The 22720-nt window shown below is 47.2% G+C and overlaps 1 protein-coding gene across 1 annotated transcript in view; it reads right to left on the bottom strand.

Moving 5' to 3' along the window:
• The window catches only part of LOC137561556 (serine protease inhibitor Kazal-type 1-like), a 61651-nt gene that overhangs the window by 20045 nt on the left and 18886 nt on the right, over positions 1-22720 (bottom strand). Inside the window, exon 4 of the mRNA XM_068272870.1 lies at positions 18170-18218. Within this exon, the coding sequence (XP_068128971.1) occupies positions 18170-18218 (49 nt within the window). The remainder of the gene's footprint in view (positions 1-18169; positions 18219-22720) is intronic.

The raw sequence follows: 22720 nt of genomic DNA, 5'->3' as shown, positions 1-22720 counted from the left end.
TGCAAACAGGGGTCTGGGGGGTGGGCAGGGGGGGGTCTGAGGGGTGCTGTGGGCGATCTGGGGCAGGGGGGGGGGAGAAATCAGTGTGCTTGGGTGCGACATAGGGTGGCTGCAGCCTGCCCTGGTGGTCCCTCGGACACTGGGACCACCAGGGCAGGAGGCAGCCTGTATAATACACTTTGTAAACATTACAAAGTGTATTATACACTTTGTATGCGGCGGTTGCGGGGTTAACATCCCGCCGGCGCTTCCGTATGGCCGGCGGGATGTTGCGGCGAGTGAGCGGTGACAGGCGCCGGCGGAGGATCGCGTCACGGATGACGCGATCGCTCCGCCCATGCCCCTACAAGGACCGCAGCCTTTGGGCATGAGCTGGTCCTTGCGGGGTCCACTTCCCGGCCGCCTCTGTGCGTTAGGCGGTCGGGAAGTGGTTAAAGCTCTCTTTCTCCTCTTTCTGGCCACACCTAAATCGTCGCCCTACGCCTTTTAGTTTTCTCTATTTTCGGGATTGAAATCCCAGCCGCGGCAATTTCAATCGCGAAAATAGCGAAAGCTAAAAGGCGTAGGGCGGCGGTTTATATATCATTGGAAAGAGGAGAAAGAGAGCTTTAAAATGATATGCATCTTTCCATAGTTTCTGCACTGCTCGGAGTCCCTTTAAGGTCTTATTAAACCGTTCAACCAGCCCATCTGTCTGAGGGTGATAAACAGAGGTTCTCATCTGCTTGATCTGGAACAGTTTACACACATCAGCCATAATTTTAGACATAAACGGGGTTCCTTGGTCCATAAGGATTTCCTTAGGAAAACCCGTCCGAGTGAACATATTAAATAATTCTCGGGCGATAGCTTTGGAGGTAGGTTTTCTTAACGGAAAGGCTTCCGGGTAGCGAGTAGCATAGTGTAGTATTACAAGGATATATTGGTGCCCCCTGGCAGACTTTACCAGTGGCCCCACTATATCCATGGCAATGCGCTCGAATGGCACCTCGATTATTGGCAAGGGCACCAAAGGGTTTCGAAAATGGGACACTGGCGCGGTTAACTGACAGGTGGGGCAAGAAACGCAGTAATTCTTTACTTCGGCCTTTAACCCAGGCCAGTAAAACCTGTCAGTTATCCGCGCCTCCGTTTTCTCGGCACCCAGGTGACCTCCCAATGCTTCATTGTGAGCCAAGTCTAGTACCATCCTCCGAAACTCTTGAGGCACTAGCAGCTGCTCAACAACCTCCTCTCTGACCTTTGCAACCCGATATAACACATCCCCATGAACTGAAAAATGAGGGAATCTCTCCTCTGCCCCAGGTTCCTGGGAAACTCCATTTACAACAGATACCTGTTCTCTAGCATGGGATAACGTTGGATCCCGCATCTGCGCAGTAAAAAAATCACTTTTGACACATCCAGGTCAGGGAGCATAGATTGGGGGGAAGATTCCTCATCATCCTCGCCCAACATAACCTGTAATGGGGAATCATCCCCCCCCCCTCAGTAACCTGCTCAGGGTCCTGACAAGGATGGTCAGTCACATTTTCATCCATTTGCAACATTACATCATCATTTGGAATAATACATCATCATTTTGCAATAATACATGATCATTTTGCAATAAATTTTCTGCAACATCTTTGTCCAGACTTGGTTCTCTGGTAGGGGGAGGAGGGGCTAAGTAATTATCAGAATCCTTAAATAACTTCCCTTTTACATTCTCCCATAGTTCCCAAAACAGTGGAAAGTCTCGACCCAATATTACTTGACACATTAGGTTTCTTACCACTCCGAAGGCGTGAGTAATTGTCCCACAGTCAGTTGAAATCGACACTGGCACCACAGGATAAGTCTTTGTGTCTCCATGAATACACACCACCTTAAGCGGCTTTAGCACAGTGTCAATTGTTCCAATCAGATCAGCGTGCACCATGGTTACCATACTGCCTGAGTCCAGCAAGGCTTTAGCAGGTACCTGGTTCACACTAACTGGGCACACAAAGCTCTCCTGGCACTCTGCCAGGCATACCTCCTGGGCAAAAAAGGACACCCTCCGTAGCACGTCACACTGCATGGGTTCCTCCTGCAGTGGACACTGGGCTCTGGTATGGCCCCAGGCAGAACATCTCCAACACTGGATCGAACTTCCCTTCCGAGGTGTAGCAATAGCAGGTGGCAACCCCTGAGCGGCTGTTGGGAATACTTCCCTATTGCTGGTGATGCTGGTTCCGTGAAGCACCCTTTCCAGAGTCAGGGAACCTTGCAACCAGTGGTGCTCAAATACCCCTTTTTAAAATTCGAGTTTGGTCGAATTCGAATAGTAAATTATTCGAGGTCAGTCGAATATTCGAGTCGAATAATTTTTACTATTCGATTCGTCCTCGGACTTCGAGCTCACTATTCGAGTCGGTATTCGAGCTCATTATTCGAGCTGACTATTCGAATTGGCCTTAAATAGCTTCCAACACTTGTTTTGAGGGTGAATGATGCAAGAAACATCTTTTTTTCCAAGTAACAACAGCAAGTGATTATGTGGGGATGTTCCTTTAAAAAAAAAAAGGTGGAAAGAGAAGTTGTGTCCAGAATTTTGTTCAGTACTGTATATACTTCTTCTTCTTCTTCTTTATCTTCTATATCTTCTTCTTCTTCTTCTATATCTTCTTCTATATCTTCTTCTATATCTTCTTCTTCTTCTTCTTCTATATTGTCTTCTTCTTCTTCTTCTTCATCTTCTTCTTCATCTTCTTCATCTTCTTCTTCTTCTTCATCTTCTTCATCTTCTTCTTCTTCATCATCTTCTTCATCTTCTTCTTCTTCTTCTTCATCTTCTTCTTCTTCTTCATCTTCTTCATCATCATCTTCTTCATCTTCTTCTTCATCTTCTTCTTCTTCTTCTTCATCTTCTTCTTCTTCATCTTCTTCTTCTTCATCTTCATCATCTTCATCTTCTTCTTCTTCATCTTCTTCTTCTTCTTCATCTTCTTCTTCATCTTCATCTTCTTCTTCTTCTTCTTCTTCTTGTTCTTCTTCTTCTTCATCATCTTCTTCTTCATCTTCTTCATCTTCTTCTTCTTCATCTTCTCCATCTTCTCCTTCTTCTTCTTCTTCTTCTTCATCTTCTTCATCTTCTTCATCTTCTTCTTCTTCTTCTCCTTCTTCTTCTTCTCCTTCTTTTTCTATATCGTCTTCTTCTTCTTCACTTATTTCTCTTTTCAATTTTTTTTTTAAAGAAATGCAGCTACTTTTGAGCGTAACAAATAGCTGGTGGCGCACGCATGTTGGAAGCGCCATTGTATGTGCTCCCTGGCAGTGGAAACACACAGACAGCAGGAGGTAAATTCAGCAGCAGGAGGAGGAGGATGAGTGTGTGGCAGCAGGCAGTCAATGAGGCAGGCAGCGTGACATAATAGCCCTGGTACCTAGCGGTGATACCAGGGCTGTAAATAAACACAGCAGGCAGGAGGTCCCAGACAGCGGTCGTGCAGCCCACATCGTGTCCAATACAAAACTGGGACAACACAGTTTTCAACCCGGGCACCTTTGAAAAATGAAACCTTTTTTTTTTTTATGGTTTTTTGGTTTTGTTTGTAAAACAAATGAATGAATACACACCACCTTAAGCGGCTTTAGCACAGTGTCAATTGTTCCAATCAGATCAGCGTGCACCATGGTTACCATACTGCCTGAGTCCAGCAAGGCTTTAGCAGGTACCTGGTTCACACTAACGGGGCACACAAAGCTCTCCTGGCACTCTGCCAGGCATACCTCCTGGGCAGAAAAGGACACCCTCCGTAGCACGTCACACTGCATGGGTTCCTCCTGCAGTGGACACTGGGCTCTGGTATGGCCCCAGGCAGAACATCTCCAACACTGGATCACACCTCCCTTCCGAGGTGTAGCAATAGCAGGTGGCAACCCCTGAGCGGCTGTTGGGAATACTTCCCTATTGCTGGTGATGCTGGTTCCGTGAAGCACCCTTTCCAGAGTCAGGGAACCTTGCAACCAGTGGTGCTCAAATACCCCTTTTTAAAATTCGAGTTTGGTCGAATTCGAATAGTAAATTATTCGAGGTCAGTCGAATATTCGAGTCGAATAATTTTTACTATTCGATTCGACCTCGGACTTCGAGCTCACTATTCGAGTCGGTATTCGAGCTCATTATTCGAGCTGACTATTCGAATTGGCCTTAAATAGCTTCCAACACTTGTTTTGAGGGTGAATGATGCAAGAAACATCTTTTTTTCCAAGTAACAACAGCAAGTGATTATGTGGGGATGTTCCTTTAAAAAAAAAAAGGTGGAAAGAGAAGTTGTGTCCAGAATTTTGTTCAGTACTGTATATACTTCTTCTTCTTCTTCTTCTTCTTCTTTATCTTCTATATCTTCTTCTTCTTCTTCTATATCTTCTTCTATATCTTCTTCTTCTTCTATATTGTCTTCTTCTTCATCTTCTTCTTCTTCTTCATCTTCTTCATCTTCTTCTTCTTCATCATCTTCTTCATCTTCTTCATCTTCTTCTTCTTCTTCTTCTTCATCTTCTTCATCTTCTTCATCTTCTTCTTCTTCTTCTTCTTCTTCATCTTCTTCATCATCATCTTCTTCATCTTCTTCTTCTTCATCTTCTTCTTCTTCTTCTTCTTCTTCTTCTTCTTCTTCTTCTTCATCTTCTTCATCTTCTTCATCTTCTTCTTCTTCATCTTCTTCATCTTCTTCATCTTCTCCATCTTCTCCATCTTCTTCTTCTTCATCTTCTTCTTCTTCTTCATCTTCTTCATCTTCTTCTTCTTCATCTTCTTCTTCATCTTCTTCATCTTCTTCATCATCTTCATCATCTTCATCTTCTTCTTCTTCTTCTTCTTCTTCTTCATCTTCTTCTTCTTCTTCTTCTTCTTCATCTTCTTCTTCTTCTCCTTCATCTTCTTCTTCTTCTTCTCCTTCTTCTTCTTCTCCTTCTTTTTCTATATCGTCTTCTTCTTCTTCACTTATTTCTCTTTTCAATTTTTTTTTTTAAAGAAATGCAGCTACTTTTGAGCGTAACAAATAGCTGGTGGCGCACGCATGTTGGAAGCGCCATTGTATGTGCTCCCTGGCAGTGGAAACACACAGACAGCAGGAGGTAAATTCAGCAGCAGGAGGAGGAGGATGAGTGTGTGGCAGCAGGCAGTCAATGAGGCAGGCAGCGTGACATAATAGCCCTGGTACCTAGCGGTGATACCAGGGCTGTAAATAAACACAGCAGGCAGGAGGTCCCAGACAGCGGTCGTGCAGCCCACATCGTGTCCAATACACAACTGGGACAACACAGTTTTCAACCCGGGCACCTTTGAAAAATGAAACCTTTTTTTTTTTATGTTTTTTTGGTTTTGTTTGTAAAACAAATTACACAGATATATAGCTATTTTTTTACTTAATAGCTGGTGGCAGAGTGGCAGCAGAATGTAATTCTGTGTACCCTGGCAGTGGGAAACACAGACAGACAGCAGCAGCAGCAGGAGGAATGGAGGAGTAGTGTGAGTGTGGCAGCAGGCAGGCAGCGTGACATAATAGCCCTGGTACCTAGCGGGTGATACCAGGGCTGTAAATAAACACAACAGGTGGTCCCAGACAGCGGTCGTGCAGCCCACATCGTGTCCAATACACAACTGGGACAACACAGTTTTCAACCCGGGCACCTCTGAAAAATTAAACCTTTTTTTTTTTTTTATGGTTTTGTAGTTTTGGTTTTACAACCAATTACACAGATATATAGCTATTTTTTGACGTAATAGCTGGTGGCAGAGTGGCAGCAGAATGTAAATCTGTGTACCCTGGCAGTGGGAAACACAGACAGACAGCAGAAGGGCAGTACACAGCAGCCCACTGTAGTTGTAAAATGTGTGGCTGCAGGCGACGTAATAGTCAAAGTGAACCAGGCTGGCTTAGTGAGCAGGAGCCAGGAGGTGGTAAAGGGTGGTAAGGCACATTAACGATGGTTCTAAGTTCCGGCAGCCAGTTCATGTCCCCCTCTCGCCGACAACAGGGGCCAGGAACTCGCCTTCCACCCACGCCTGGTTCATCTTGAGAAACGTCAGTCTGTCCACAGACGTGAGCGTTTCTTGGTGACCACTCCACCAGCTGCACTGAAGCAGCGCTCGGACAGCACGCTGGAAGGGGGGCAGGACAGCACTTCCAGGGCGTACTGCGCCAGCTCGCTCCAGATCTCCAGGCGCTTGACCCAATACTCCATGGGATCAACAGGGGCATCGCTGTCAAGCCCGCTGTAGGACCCCATGTAGTCAGCCACCATGCGGGTCAGGCGCTGGCTGTGACCGGAGGAGGATGCTGCTGCATGCACCTCTTCTCTAGTCACTGCTGCCGGAGCCTCTACAGTCCTGTAGAGCTCGTGGCTGAGAGACAGCAGGTCTGTGGGGCGCTTGCTGCTGGATGCAGGCACCTGCTGCTGCCTCTGTGCTGGCTGGACAGTGGGGGTGGAAGGCTGGGGGAAGGCTTCCTCCAAGCGCTCAACAAGGGCCTGCTGCAAGCTCCTTATTTGTTGCGCTGGGTCTCCTCCTGCAGGCGGCAGGAACTGGCTCAACTTCCCCTTGAGGCGCGGGTCCAACATCATGCTGCTCCAGATGTCCTCCCTCTGCTTCATCTGGATCACCCTGGGGTCCCTGCGCAGGCACGTCAGCATGTGCGCTGCCATTGGGAAGAGGCGGGCCACGTCTGCTGGCACATCGACGGCAGTGCTGTCCTCCTCATCCTCCTCCTCTGCCGCCTCATCCTCTCTCCACCCCCGCACCAACTCAGCTGCGCTGTGCTGATCCCCCTCATCAGCAGCAAGGTCAGGGACCTCCACCAAGTCCTCCTCCTTCTCCCCCTCAGAGGTGGACTGTGCAGCTGCTTGCCACTCCTGCTGGTCCAAGGCTGCCGCTCCCTGTTCCAGCAAAGCATCGAGGGCCCTGTTCAGCAGACAAACCAGGGGCACCCACTCGCAGACCATAGCATGGTCCCTGCTCACCATGTTAGTGGCCTGCAGAAAGGGAGCCAGCACTAAGCACACCTGCTGCATGTGCCTCCAGTCATCATCGGAGACGATGGACTGTATGTTGCTGGTCTTGTCCCTTCTCTGAGCGGCGGAAACAGTGGCCAGGGCAAGGTACTGGTTGACAGCGTGCTTCTGTTCAACCAGACGCTCCAACATCGCCAGGGTGGAGTTCCAGCGAGTCGGAACGTCAAAGATCAGCCGATGGCGTGGCAGCTCCAGCTCCTTTTGCACGTCTTCCAGGCTCGCACAGGCTGCAGCCGAGCGCCGGAAGTGACGCACAACGTTCCTTGCCGTTTCCAGCAGTTCGCCCATCCCCTGGTAGGTGCGCAAGAACTTCTGCACCACCAGGTTCAGCACGTGGGCAAGACAGGGGATGTGGGTCAGGTTTCCCCTGTCTATTGCGGCAACCAGATTGGCCCCATTGTCGGCCACCACCTCTCCGACTCTGAGGCCTCTGGGGGTCAGCCAAATCCTCTCCTGCTCCTGGAGTTTGGCCAACACATGGGTTGCCGTCAGCTTGGTCTTCCCAAGGCTGACCAAGTGCAGCAGCGCTTGGCAGTGGCGGGCCTTCACGCTGCTGCTGAGGCGGGGGGGTTGGCCAGGTGTGCCGGAGGATGGCAGAGGATCGGAGGAACCTGCTGCAGTTCCCCCGACCCTGCGGGGTGGCACCACCCACTGTGTTGCTGCTGCTGCTGTGCCCGCTGCTGCTCTCCCATCCTCACCCCCTTCCACCAAGCTGACCCAGTGGACAGTGAAGGACAGGTAGCGGCCTGTCCCGAAGCGGCTGCTCCAGGAGTCCATGGTGACGTGGACCCTTTCACCAACCGCGTGCTCCAGCCCTCGCTCCACATTGGCCATCACAAAGCGTTGCAGTGCAGAAATGGCCTTGCGGGCGAAGAAGTGTCTGCTGGGGAGCTGCCAGTCTGGGGCTGCGCAAGCAAGCAGCGCACGAATGTCGCTCCCCTCCTGCACGAGCGTGTACGGCAGGAGTTGGGAGCACATGGCCCGTGCCAGCAAGCCGTTCAGCTGCCGCATGCGACGGCTGCTGGGAGGCAGAGCCCTAATCACCCCCTGGAAGGACTCGCTCAAAAGGCTCTGGCGTGGCCTTTTGCTGGCACGGGAATCAGCAGACACAGCAGAGGAGGCCACTGAGGACTGGCTGCCAGAACAGGCCTCAGTGTCGGCGGCAGGAGTTGCAGAGGGGGGAGGAGCAGTGCGTTTCCGCACTCCTGCTGGTGCTGCTGGAGGAGCAGGAGGGCGGGTGGCTGCTGTTGCTGCTGCTGCTGCTGAAGGCTGTGCAGTGATGGGTGTGGTGCCACTGCCAGCACCAGATGCCTTCAGCCTCTGGAACTCCTCATGCTGGTGGAAATGTTTCGCAGCAAGGTGGTTGATGAGCGAGCTGGTGCTGAACTTTAAGGGGTCTGCACCTCTGCTCAACTTCCGCTGACAGTGGTTGCAAGTGGCGTACTTGCTGTACACTGTGGGCATGGTGAAAAAGCGCCAGATTGGTGACAAAAACAACCCCCTACGGCATGGAACCGCTGCTGCCTGTCTCCCTGTGGTGGTTGGGGGGGGGGGCTTGGGTGCGGCTGGTGGTGGTACTGGCAGATGCTGCTGCTGAGCCTGAGACACCAGCAGGCTGGGGGACCTGCCTACTGCTGCCAATGCTTGCAATGATGCGCCTCCTTGCAAGGCCCACAAGCGCATCCTCCTCCTCCTCCTCAGAGCTGCTGATGACGACATCCCCTGGAGCTGGTGGCACCCAGTCTCTGTCTGTCACCGTGTCATCATCATCCTCCCCCTCCTGAAACATGTCCTGCTGGGATGATGACACCCCAAACTCCTCTCCTGATGTATGGATGGGCTGCTTGACTGTCGCCACAGTCTTGCTGTCCAATCCCTCATCCCCCAAAGTGCCCATCAGCATCTCCTCCTCCAAATCGCCAACAACAGCAGACAATTGACTCATCATGCCTGGGGTCAAAAGAGTGCTGAGTGACAGGTCGGCGACTGACGGTGAACTGGCCTCCTCCCCAGGCCCTGCTGGGCGGCTGCTGCGAACAGGGGTGGTGGTGGTGGTGGTGGTGAGGGTGGAGGCCTCGTATGCAGAGCTGATGGCGGGCTGCTCATCCTCCGTCATTAGTTGCACCACAGTGTCTGCATCCTTTTCCTCAATGGGACGTTTCCGACCCGGCTGGAGGAAAATCGGAGCAGGTGCTACACACTGCTGCTGCTGTGTCTCTGCAGCGTGAGTTGCAGATGCTTCTGCTGGGCGGCGCCCAAGGCGTCCACGGCCAGTAGCTATAGGAGGAATGTTAGCCACTGACGCTGCTGCTCCTGCTGCGGAACTGTGCATGGTGGCGCGGCCGCGCCCGCGGCTTGCCACAATGCTGCTCCCTCTCCTCCTGATTCCCTTGCTGCCCTTCCCCTTGCCCAGACCGCGCTGGCTGCCACTTCCAGACATCTTCGATGTTTTGGGCGTAAACACAAAAGTTTTTTAAAAGGGCGGGTGAAAAGTGGGGTACTTTAATGGAGTGGGTTGGTGGGCGAGGTGACTGAGTGAGTGTCTAGTACAGTAAGTAAGTAGTAACAGAGTCAGTAAGTACAACTAGAAGTTACAATAATCAGTAGTAATAATCACAAGGAAATAGAGTGTGTGTACACAGACAGTGAGTGAGTGCACGCACACGCAGGAGCTAGCCTATGAACAGTGACTGAGTATCCCTACTAGTACAGTAAGTAGTAACAGTAAGTACAACCAGAAATTACAATAATCAATCAGTAATCAGAAGGAAATAGAGTGTGTGTACAGTACACAGACAGTGAGTGCACGCACACGCAGGAGCTAGTAGCCTATGAACAGTGTCAGTGTGTGAGTGTCCTAGTACAGTTACAGTATATAACTATTCAGAAGGAAATAGAGTGTGTGTACACTACACAGACAGTGAGTGCACGCACACGCAGGAGCTAGTAGCCTATGAACAGTGACAGTGAGTGTCCTAGTACAGTTACAGTATATAACTATTCAGAAGGAAATAGAGTGTGTGTACACTACAGTACACAGACAGTGAGTGCACGCACACGCAGGAGCTAGTAGCCTATGAACAGTGTCAGTGAGTGAGTGTCCTAGTACAGTTACAGTATATAACTATTCAGAAGGAAATAGTGTGTGTACACTACACAGACAGTGAGTGCACGCACACGCAGGAGCTAGTAGCCTATGAACAGTGACAGTGAGTGTCCTAGTACAGTTACAGTATATAACTATTCAGAAGGAAATAGAGTGTGTGTACAGTACACAGACAGTGAGTGCACGCACACGCAGGAGCTAGTAGCCTATGAACAGTGACAGTGCACTCACTGTCACTGTTCATAGGCTACTAGCTCCTGCGTGTGCGTGCACTCACTGTCTGTGTACTGTACACACACTCTATTTCCTTCTGAATAGTTATATACTGTAACTGTACTATATACTGTTATACTGTTACTGTCCTAGTACAGTTACTGTTACTGTCCTAGTACAGTTACAGTATATAACTATTCATAAGGAAATAGAGTGTGTGTACACTACAGTACACAGACAGTGAGTGCACGCACACGCAGGAGCTAGTAGCCTATGAACAGTGACAGTGAGTGTCCTAGTACAGTTACAGTATATAACTATTCAGAAGGAAATAGAGTGTGTGTACAGTACACAGACAGTGAGTGCACGCACACGCAGGAGCTAGCCTATGAACAGTGACAGTCAGTGAGTGTCCTAGTACAGTTACAGTATATAACTATTCAGAAGGAAATAGAGTGTGTGTACAGTACACAGACAGTGAGTGCACGCACACGCAGGAGCTAGTAGCCTATGAACAGTGACTGAGTGAGTGTCCTAGTACAGTTACAGTATATAACTACAATACAAAATACAATCAATCAGTACTAAAGGACAGCAGAAATACTGGTATAGATGAGAAATAAACAGAGGACAGGAGAGAACAGCTGCCCACACAGGCAAGGCCCTGAGGCCTAAAGCTGTAAGCCTGCAGCAGCTGTCTGAGTCTCTCTCTTTGTAACACAAAAGCTACTAACTAAAATACAATGTCTATCTAACTAACAACAATATAGGTGTATATAGGAGGTGTATGTGAGCAAAAACGCTAGGTAAATGACCACAATAAAGCTCTTGCTAAGCCAACGCACAAAGGAGCAGATCTCTCTCTGTGCAAAGTCGGGCAAGGACGGAGAAACGGAACATGGCGGCCGCTATTTATAGGGTAGGGGCTGGCCAGGGTCCCCCTCAGTGATTGGCTGCCGTCAGAGGGCCTGGGAGCCCTCTGATTGGCTCTAAGGACATCAATCTGGGCTATGACGCTATTCGAGCTCGGTGTTCGAGCTCGAATAGCGCTGTTAGCTCGAATAGCGCGAATAGTGAATGGGCTATTCAAGTTCACTCGAATAGCCCATTCGAATAGCTCCAGCTATTCGGAGCTCGAATACCGAGCTCGAATAGCTGAAAAAGAGCTCGAATATTCGAGCTACTCGAATATTCGAGCTCTGCTGAGCACCACTGCTTGCAACACGGGATAAGACGGGGCCTGCCTGGCCCTTTGGAGAGAGTAGATCTTCCACTACGGTATATCTCTCCACCATCTCCACCAGCTGCTCCGTTTTTTTGGGGTCTGCATGACTGACCCATCGCTGTAGTCCCACTGGCAGGGCACGCAGAAAACGATCCAGCACGAATCGCTCCACCATCTCAGGCCCAGTAAGTACCTCTGGTTGCAGCCACTTTGTCGCCAGTTGGATGAGGTCATACATCTGCGATCTGGCTGGACGATCCATCCGGTATTGCCAGCTGTACACCCTCTGTGCCCGGACCGCTGTGGTTACACCTAGTCGGGCCAGGATCTCTGCCTTTAGTCAATCATAGTTGAGGGCGTCTGCAGGGTTGAGATCGGAGTAGGCCTTCTGGGGTTCTCCCGTCAGGAACGGTGCAAGGATACCAGCCCATTTGTCTTTCGGCCATCCTTCCCGCTCTGCTGTCCTTTCAAACGTTTTTAGAAAGGCTTCCACATCATCTGTGGGTGTTAGTTTCTGCAGAAAGTGACTGGCTCTCACCATCGCCTGGTTGCTAGGGGCAGCTCCTGCTGTCTCTCTCCCCTGGGCCAGCTTCTGCACCGCCTCAAGCAGTATTTTGGCTTGCGCTTCTGAGGCCTCTCGCAGGGCTTCCATGGCTTGCTGTTGAGTCACCATACTCGCCTGCTGAGACACCATGCTCTGCTGCAGCTGCACAGTTGCTAAGGCCATTTGTTTCACCAATTCCTCCATCATGCAGACAAGGAGACTGGCCCTTTAAATGTCACTTTTTTGCCAGTTTTTCACCAGTTGTGAAGTTTAGAGGGGTCGCAGCCAGCACGCAGTACACAGATGTATAAAACAAAGTCCGTTTATTGTGCAGTAGAAGAAAAACAGCTTCAGTTCAGCAGTAACAAGTGGAAAATAAACAGTCAGCTTACTTCAGCTTGGTAATATAAAGTCCAGCAGGTTCAAACAAAGTTCAGTTTTGATCAGGCCAATACCATACTAACAACAGACCAGGGTATGGTTTGGCTTCCATCAAGTGCTCCAATATTCCTTGTCAGGAGATTCCGTAGCAGACATGCTACTTCTCCAACACCTCTCCTCAGACTGCCTGTGAGGCTGCTTCTTATGCATAAATTTGCATCTCATCAATACCATATTAGTGAGGCTCTCAGCCCCACTGACAACCAGGTGTGTACCTAGGTGGGATGGGAAGGCCCGCCCTTCCTTCCCTCCCATCCCAGGAGTCCGGCCCTGAAAAGAAAAAAACCAAGCAGCAACTGCTTGCTGCCAAAATCCGGACTCCTTACCTAGGACCACACAAGGATATTACACACATATATATATATAATGTGTATATATAATGTGTATACACACACACACACACACACACACTCACACTCACTCTCACTCTCACTCTCACTCTCACACTCACACTCACACTCACACACACACTCACACACACACACTCACACACTCACACACACACTCACACACTCACACACTCACACACTCACACACTCACACACTCACACACTCACACACTCACACACACACTCACACACACACTCAACCCCCACTGAAATTGAGTGTTTTGGCCAGTTTGACAATGATTTTGATCATTTCAGTCATCTTGTTTACAATTAAATCAAAAAGGCACTTGTAAGTCAGACAAATATAACATAACATTTATAATGAAATAACCACAAATGTCTTTTCTGTGCTCACATGATTATCCATTTTATTCAACCCCCAAGTGACACTCATTCTTAGTACTTAGTACAACATCCTTGTCCCACCAGTTGGCTCCAGTCAGCACAGGTGTAGTCCAGCCGCGAGTGCTCACCTGTCGCGTTCTGTGCCTGCACAGTACTATGCAGACACAGGATGCTCCCGGCAACGGAAGAGCAAATGGGGTGTGGCCGAGCCACACATGCGTAGTATGCAGACAATCAGAATTATCGGGTTGCCTATCGGAAGATCCAGGTGGCGTGGGAAGACTGTGAGGGACTGATCAGCCGTAGGTATGTATATTTTTTTTTTCTGGGCATCTCAGATTTTATTTAAGGTTACTGACAATTTTGGCATATCAGTTGTGTCGCTGTTGATACAGCATATAATAACTTTTTATTACCTATGCCATCAAAGTGAAACTTTTTTATTTCCTGGTATTTCTTTTCAGGATAATTTAGGCTTCCTTTGGGTAATAATTTTTTTTCAACTTTTATATAATTTCAAAGGCAATTTATTAAGAAAAATTAGGCGTAAACACAAAAATTACAAATTTTTTCATGTTTCCCCTTCTTAATTTTTACATAAGTGCCACGGTTTTAAAACCACTCAAAATACTTTATTTGGATTATCATAGATAAAACAATGGCATATATGCCATATTTAATCACTAGTTGGGCATGTAGCGTACCATTATCGCCAGCATGTGCATCTGTATCGATTGCATGCGATCACTAGGGCGCAGTTTGGAGACCTCACTGCCTAATAGATGCATTGCTAGGCAACTACACTTTGATGCATACAGCGTTGGGTACCCGAGCTGTCGCTCTACTGATCGCATCCGATGCTATGTGTGGAAACCATTACAGGTGTGTAATGATCCGCTCAGCTGGATGCACTGGCAGACAGCTGTTTGACCATTCCTCTAGTCTGTGGGCTGCAGGTCTCTGCAAGAGAGACCTGTTTTTCCATTACAAGTTTCTGGTCTGTTCTGCTGCTGAGGAATTTGCATACACTCGTTATGCAAATCCCCTACCTGCCTCCTTTGATGACTGGCAGTATAAAGAGCTATGTTTCCCAGAGTCCTTGGCTGGTCATAAGGGTTAGTTCCTGTGTAACACTCGCCTGGAGTGTCAGCCTTGCTCTTTGTTGAAGATTAGCTTAGAGTAATTCCTGGAACTGCACTAGGCAGTTTCCCTAGTGCAGTTAGGATTGCTTATCTGTTTTGTTTGTCTGTTGCGATTGTCCTGTCCCAGCGGTGGTCGACAGGAAATCGTTCTGTGTGTCTGGGTGCTAACCGGAACAGCAATTGTTACTGGTAGCCCCTTCTGATCTGTTTTCCTGGATTGCACTAGCCTCTTGCGCTAGTGCTGTGGATCCTTCTAGTCTGCTACTCTCTTGCTGTACTTGGATCGCACTAGCCTCTTGCGCTAGTGCTGTGGATCCTTCTGTTCTGTCTTCCTGGATCGCACTAGCCTCTTTCGCTAGTGCTGTGGATCCTATCTCTCGCTTGTTCATGTTGGAGGCTCGGTGAGGTAACCGTTAAGCAAGCGCTCGCGTCCTCTGTTTCATGTTTGTCTGTCGGTGGTTAGTTAGGCGTGCTAGTCTCTGTTGTGCTTATCACGTGGACACCGCGCATAAACGCGTGCACTGTTGCGAATGAGTGCGGTGTTCGCGTTTAGCATAGGTAGAATTTAGTTAGTGTTAGGTCCCCTCCCATGGAGGAAAGACTTCTTCGACAGTGGGAGGGACGAGTACCTAACAAATTGCAAATTGTTAGTGGAAACTAACATCCTCCAAGTGGTAGACAGGTCATGTGTATGCTCATTGTGTATTTGAATCCCATGAGTGGGGTGTGCACTTTTTTGCAGGTAAGCACTCATCTGTTTTTAAGTAGCGCTGTTCATTTCTTTGCTATGTTATCTTTTTTGTTTGTCTGTTGCGATTGTCCTGTCCCAGCGGTGGTCGACAGGAAATCGTTCTGTGTGTCTGGGTGCTAACCGGAACAGCAATTGTTACTGGTAGCCCCTTCTGATCTGTTTTCCTGGTTTGCACTAGCCTCTTGCGCTAGTGCTGTGGATCCTTCTGGTCTGCTACTCTCTTGCTGTACTTGGATCGCACTAGCCTCTTGCGCTAGTGCTGTGGATCCTTCTGTTCTGTCTTCCTGGATCGCACTAGCCTCTTTCGCTAGTGCTGTGGATCCTATCTCTCGCTTGTTTATGTTGGAGGCTCGGTGAGGTAACCGTTAAGCAAGCGCTCGCGTCCTCTGTTTCATGTTTGTCTGTCGGTGGTTAGTTAGGCGTGCTAGTCTCTGTTGTGCTTATCACGTGGAGACCGCGCATAAACGCGTGCACTGTTGCGAATGAGTGCGGTGTTCGCGTTTAGCCAGCGTTTGTTATTTTCCGTATCTTCTCATTGTATGATTTGCTGTGCCTTTGCTACTCTTGTGCTCTTCCTTGCTGTAGCCTTGTGTCACCTCTGGCAATCGCCTCTCTCGCGATTGCGTTCCTACTTCATATCTGCTGTTGTGTATGCACCGTCGCGGGTTGGCGACTAGTTTGGTGCACACACATACAATCTGTCTCTGTGCTCATTCTCTTCCGCAATCGCTTCTCTTGCGATTGCGTTCTCACTTGGTTTCTTCTGTTGCGTGTCCACCGTCGCAGGTTGGCGGCTACATTGGTAGACATACATACATTCCTCATCTGTGCTTATTCGGTCTTGTGTCGCTGTTAGCAATCGCCATCTCCGGCGATTGCCTTCTCGCTTTGTCTTCCTGGTTGTGTTCATCGTCGCAGGGTGGCGACTAGTTTGGTGAACACACATACCCTCTGTCGCTTTGATCTCTCTCTTTCAGGGCTATCTTGCTCTGCGGTTCTTCCCTTCGTACAATTCCTGTCTGGCGTTCGTGGTAGGGCAGAGGAGGTGTTCCTCTGCACTCCACAGCTCCCCCTGTCGACAGGAATTTCCCTCTACAGGTGAATTGCACCTTTTGCTGGGTTCCCGCAAATTATACACTTGTGGAGGATTTCCGCAGTGTCAGCGCACTTCTTGTGCGCTGATCACGGAGAGAATTCCACAATCGTTACAAAGTGTCCATGAATCTTAAGGCCAAGTAAGGGTGACACAAGGGTTTAATTCATTTGGTAAGGGTTAAAACTTAACACAATCAATTAAAACAAAACTGATTTTACTAAAGCCTCATATACATGTCTGACTAAGTGACCTCCTCAGCGGATAGTCAGGCCCCCGACTAGCGACAGCTGCTCAGCAAGTAATCTGCCTGGCGGCCAACTTCTTTGAAGACGCAGCTCCCCCACATACCGCGTGGCATCATGTAGGCATTGCTCTGGTGACCCTCCACCCCCCGCTTAGCAACAGAACCAGCTACACAGCTGACCCTGGTCTTTACAAGCCAGCCCAGCGATGTCATCCAAGGGGATCGGTTCCCAATCTTAAGGTGTATGCACCTTAAGAAATACATGTCCAATTAACTATAGCATTTCTACAGTGACCATTGCAACTAGAGATGGCGAGTGAGATTTGAATAATCTGGTCTTGCTTGCAGCTTTGAAAAATCTGCAGGTAGTGCACTTGAGTGTCCTAGTTCTAAGCTGCATGCAAGTCAGTATTATTACCATATCGTTGACTGTTACTAATTGCTACAGTTGTCTTTCCATTTGTATTTCCTCATTGACGCTTTCCAGGGGTTGTAAAAGATATGCTTTGTTGGAGAATGGGAGACATGTATGAGGTACACAAAAGTGTGATGCATTATGAGGTATGAGACACTGAGGCACCTGAGATGCAATAGTGGGTAGAAAGGGTTTAGATATAAGGATAGATGAGCGAGTTACGATTTAAAGGGAATCTGAAGTGAAAATAAACTTATGATGATTTGTATGTGTAGTACAGCTAAGAAATAGAACATTAGTAGCAAAGGTATGAGTCTCATATTGTTTCCAGTACAGGAAGAGTTAAGAAACCTCATTCGTTATCTATGCATAAGAGGTGCTCTGAGCTCGCTGACCAAGCTTGATTGGCTACAGTGCTGTTTTCTGAAGCCTTGATTTCAACCTGTCTCTCACTGTTTGTTGTTTAAGGTTTTACTGCAGGAAAGTTCAAAGGTTCATTAGCTCTGCTCTGTTTAATAGTTTAAAACACAGAGTGTAAGTTTGTATATGCATATATTAGAGAATGATGCAATGTTATAAAATAAAGCTATATAACTGAAAATAAAAATGACTTTTCTTTGCTACTAATGTTTTATTAATTATGCATACTCCACATACAATTCATTGTATCATAAGGTTTTTTCCACTTTAGTGTCACTTTAACTCTCAATGGGAACTGTTGTGGCCTCAAAACTGGACATAATAACTATTCATGTTCACCTATTAAAAGCCCTCATTAAAGGACAACTGTAGCAAGAGGGATATGGAGGCTGCCATATTTGTTTCCTTTTAAGCAATAACAGTTACCTGGCTATCCTGCTGACCCACTGCCTCTTAATACTTTTAGCCACAGCCCCTAAACAAGCATGTGGCAGATAAGGTGTTTCTGACATTCTTGTCAGATCTGATAAGATTAGCTGCATGCTTGTTAATGGTGTGATTCAGAAACTGCTGCAGCCAAACAGTTCAGCACGGCTGCCAGGCAACTGTTATTGTATAAAAGGAAATACATATGGCAGCCTCCATAGCCCTCTTGCTACAGGTGTCCTTTAAACTCTTACCCCTATCCATGTACATTAAAACCACCATAGTTCCTTGGGCAGGACCCCCACCAACACACATAATTCCTTCTAGGTTGATGCCTACATAGGTTTTGTTGAAATAAACCATATCCATGTTACCTCAGTTGTGCATTTTCCTTCGTGTTGCATTTCAATGTCTCTATTCCCTCTGAAAAAAAAAAAACACCAATATATAAAATCTGTTAACCAAACCTTTGATTAAAATGATTACTTTCTCGTTATAAATATGAAGACCAATGGGAAACCTCAGCAGGGACTTCAAATATGTCTGTTTCCTTTAAGATGTGATGGGTGTGCATAGTGGGTCATCATACCAAGATAGAAAAAAATATATACAGAAGACAATATAAAGAACAGTTGGGTATCAGCTCTGTGTGCCTTATAACTTTTTCAAGTTGCCTTATTGCTTTCAGTTTGAGTTCATGTGGAATCAAAATATAATCTCAACTATTCAACTAGGTAGTTGATGATGGCAAACTACAAATATGGGGACGAGGGTTTATTGCGAGACGGAGGTCCGGTGTGAGGATTTTTGCAATTCACTTAAAACTATTACCTTCCTCAAAATATTAAATCAGAGAGGCAGACATAGGCTTGTGCAGGCCGTGCAGTTGCACAGGGGCCCCCATGCCCTCTAGGGCCCATGCAGCTGCGCCACAGTTAGGGCATGAGTATTCTGTCGGTTCTTCTCTGTGTATTTATCTCTGAAACCCATAAGGGAACAGTGATATTTGCTAGTGGCCGAGTCATACACAAGTATGTAATGTGTGCTACATTAAGAGCTAGTCCACACTAGGTCCGGAAACGTATCCGTGGCTGCGTTTTTCAGCCCTGATGAAAAATGAAGTCCCGGATACTAATGTTAAAAATAGCAGCCGTCCTCACCCAAGAAAAAAACAGATTCGTCTGCGTTTGCGGGGACCTGTTTTCAAAACCTGAACGGAAGGTCCGGAATTGCTGCATTTTTACGGACCACGGATACACGGATGGGTAGTGAAAAGCAATGGGAAAACGCAACTCCATCTCCACAGGCAAAATAGCACCAAAAACGGATGAAAAAACGGATAGCCTGAACTTTAATATTGGCCCAAAAAATCCTCCCACTCCCTTTCTAATGATAGACGTTTTCTGTCCGTTTTTTGGGGTAAAAAACTAAACGGAAACTGATGCAAAACTGATGCACTTTTTTTTTTTTAAACGGATCAGTTTGCGGTCTGGTGGTACTTCCCCTGATCCCGGACTGCAGCGTCCGTCCTGCAACCGTGCCTAGTGTGGACCTAGCCTTACACAGTGCCTGCAGAATGTAACCTAGATCCATGTACTTTAATGTTATTGACATTATTTTTAACTAACCGTAATCTATGACTATGGCCACTGACATGGGGACCCTTCATTTATTCTGCACAAGGGCCCCCACTGTTGGATTTTTCCGCCACTGTATTGAATGTCATTTGAGTTGGTATCTATGCCCTTTTTGTTCTTGGCCCTTAACCTTCCTGGCGGTTTATTTTTTCTGCCAAATAGGCAGAAATCAATTTTTTTTTATTTTTTTTTTGTTTCATTCAAAGCTACCAGAGTGGTAGCTACATGAAACACCACTAGAGGGCGCATGTGTCCGATCATCGCCGGCATCAATAGCAAACAGAGGAACGCGTACATAACCGGTTCCCCTGTTTGGCTTCTCCTGTCGCCATGGCGACGATCAGAATTATGTCATGGACGTCAGACGCCTCCGATCCAGCCCATAACGCTGCCCGGAACTCATTGGTCCGTGCAGCGCAGGGCTCTGGCGGGAGGGGGGGGGCCCTGTTCTGCCGTTGCGTGCGGACGATCGCCGCAGAGCGGCGGCGATCAAGCTGTGCTCACGGCTAGCAAAGTGCTAGCTGCGCGCATAGCACTTTAAATGAGCAAAATCGCCCCACCAGGGGCTGAGATATCTTCCTGCGCGGCATAGCCCGACCGCCAGGAAGGTTAAATTTCCCCCAAGGCTACTTTCACCCTGCACATCCTAAAAAAAAAAGACCACAATGCAATGTGCTTTGCGAGTTACTAATACATGCAACACATATAGTACATAGAAGTATGTTTCTCTGCAATTGTAAATGTGCTTGTTTGGAAAATGATCACCATTTTGCGCATCAGATGTGAACATTCCACTGCAAAATAATTGCATTGCGATTATATTGTCCAATATGAAACAGTAACATTAGTTTTAGTACACTGCATGTTTAACCACTTTACCCCCGCGCGTACGTATTTCTCCGCCCCTTTTTCCATCCTTTAAAAACCAGGGACGGAGAAACACGTACTTTCCGCGTTCCCGACGCTGTCCGCGCTCCCGCTCGTAAACACGCCGCCCGCCGCTAGTAAAACCGCCGCCGCCCGCTCGCCCAGAGATCAATGAACGGGAAAATCCATTCCCGTTCGTTGATCTAAGCCCCACAATGACCCGCTGCTCTCCTATGGGCAGCGCGATCATTGTGAGAAGAAACTCACGTGTCCAGCCTCCTTATTCTTCCTCCAAGCTTCCGGAAGGAGGCTTGGAGGTCGCAATAAAGCAAAAAGTTACTGTGGCCATCTTGTGGCCAAATAGTAAACTACACCCTACACATTTTTCACATACAAATAAATGACTTTTACACAAAAAATTAACTCATTACCTCCCACACTCCCCATTTTTTTTTTTTTTGTAATTAAAAAAAAATTAAAAAATTTACAATTAAAAAAAATACATAATTAGTTACCTTAGGGACTGAACTTTTTAAATATTTAAGTCAAGAGGGTATAACACTGTTACTTTATAAACTATGGGCTTGTAATTAGGGATGGACGCAAAACTGAAAAAAATGCACCTTTATTTCCAAATGAAATATTGGCGCCAAACATTGTGATAGGGACATAATTTAAACGGTTTTATAACCGGGACAAAAGGGCACATAAATTTCATGGGTTTTAATTACAGTAGCATGCATTATTTAAAAACTATAATGGCCGAAAACTGAAAAATAATTTTTTTTTCCCCACATTTTTCCTATTTTCCCATTAAAACACATTTAGAAAAAAATAATTCTTGGCATAATGTCCCACCTAAAGAAAGCCTAATTGGTGGCGGAAAAAACAAGATATAGTTCATTTCATTGCGATAAGTAATGATAAAGTTATAGACGAATGAATGGAAGGAGCGCTGAAAGGTGAAAATTGCTCTGGTGGTCAGGGGGTAAAACCCCTCAGTGGTGAAGTGGTTAAGTAAATGTGCATGCAGTTTTGGAGCTGATTACAGCTCCTGCTGTCAGGTGCGGACTGGCCTGTGGGAATAGAGGGAGTTCTCCCCCTGGGCCGCTGCCTGCTCATACAATGAGGGCCAGTGAGCAGCATTAACCATTATAGCTGCATGCCCAACCAGTGCTCATTCCCAGCACTGAAGCTGCTCGATCCACTGTTACGCCAGCAGTGAGCAAGTGTGGCACTCTGGCTGTGTCGAGAGAGAGCTGAAGACTTTGTCCTGGCTGTCTGGGGTGTCCAAACTCTGACCCCCCCCCCCTTCCCCCAACCTTGAACTTTCTCATTGGAACCTGCAGCATGCTGTAAACAGGGCAGTGCTAGCAAGTGATGACACTGCAAGGGGACCCTGGCTGCACCCGGCCAAGAAAAAGTAGTAGTCAGGCAGAGGAAAAAAGGCGAAGGTATTACTGTGTGAGCGTGTTTGTATGTGTGCAAGACTGTGTGTATAAATGTGACTATTAACAATCCATTGGACGAGCTGTTGTTTCTAATCAGAAGTATAATTGATTGGAAACGGTCCTACTTGTGCCCTCTAACGGCTAAAACCCCGCTGAGCAATTTGATCAGATTGATGAGATCGGTCAGTTTTTGGGATCGATCCCATTGATATTATTGATTATGGTTACCAGGTGTTTGGGCATTAGTAGGCGCAACCGTTTATTTCAAATCGATTATACCGCTGATTGGAAACGATGGATCGATTCGTACATAGGATCAAATCCCACGAATTTGATCATTATGATCTAAAACCACTGTTGGACCCACTACCAGATGGAAAACTATCCAATCAGATAAATGGAGTTGATCTGTTTTTCGGAATGATCCCATCAATCTGATTGTATAGCTATTTTTCATCTGTTAGTGGGCTCGACCGATCAACCATAATGATCATATCGGATGATGAGCACTGTTGTGTGTGTCTGTGTTTTGGAAAAACTGCAAAACGGATGGGGGTCATACATGTAAAATGGGCACAGAGGATAGCTGTAAGTAAAATATCAATGAATTACCTATATTTTACAAGTTTATTTTGATAGTAGACTATCAGTAAATGTACTGATATTCTACTATGACCTGACCTAAACTAACCTTACCCTCACACAAGCCCTCCCTCCAGAATGTTTAAAGGACAACTAAAGTGAGAAGAATATGGAGGCTGACATACAGTATTTATTTCCTTTTAAACAAAACCAGTTTCCTGGCAGCCTTGCTGATCTGTTTGGCTACAGTATTGTCTGCATATCGCCAGAAACCAGCATGCAGCTAATGTTGTCAGATCTGACAATGGGCCTGATTCACAAAGCGGTGTTAACAGTTAGCAAGCTGGTGAAAAGCCCTTTATCATGCCTAAACTCAGTTTAGGCATGA

Source organism: Hyperolius riggenbachi, chromosome 3 (assembly GCF_040937935.1).
Source record: "Hyperolius riggenbachi isolate aHypRig1 chromosome 3, aHypRig1.pri, whole genome shotgun sequence".
Classification (NCBI taxonomy): domain Eukaryota; kingdom Metazoa; phylum Chordata; class Amphibia; order Anura; family Hyperoliidae; genus Hyperolius; species Hyperolius riggenbachi.
This window is presented reverse-complemented; position numbering and strand designations above follow the sequence as displayed.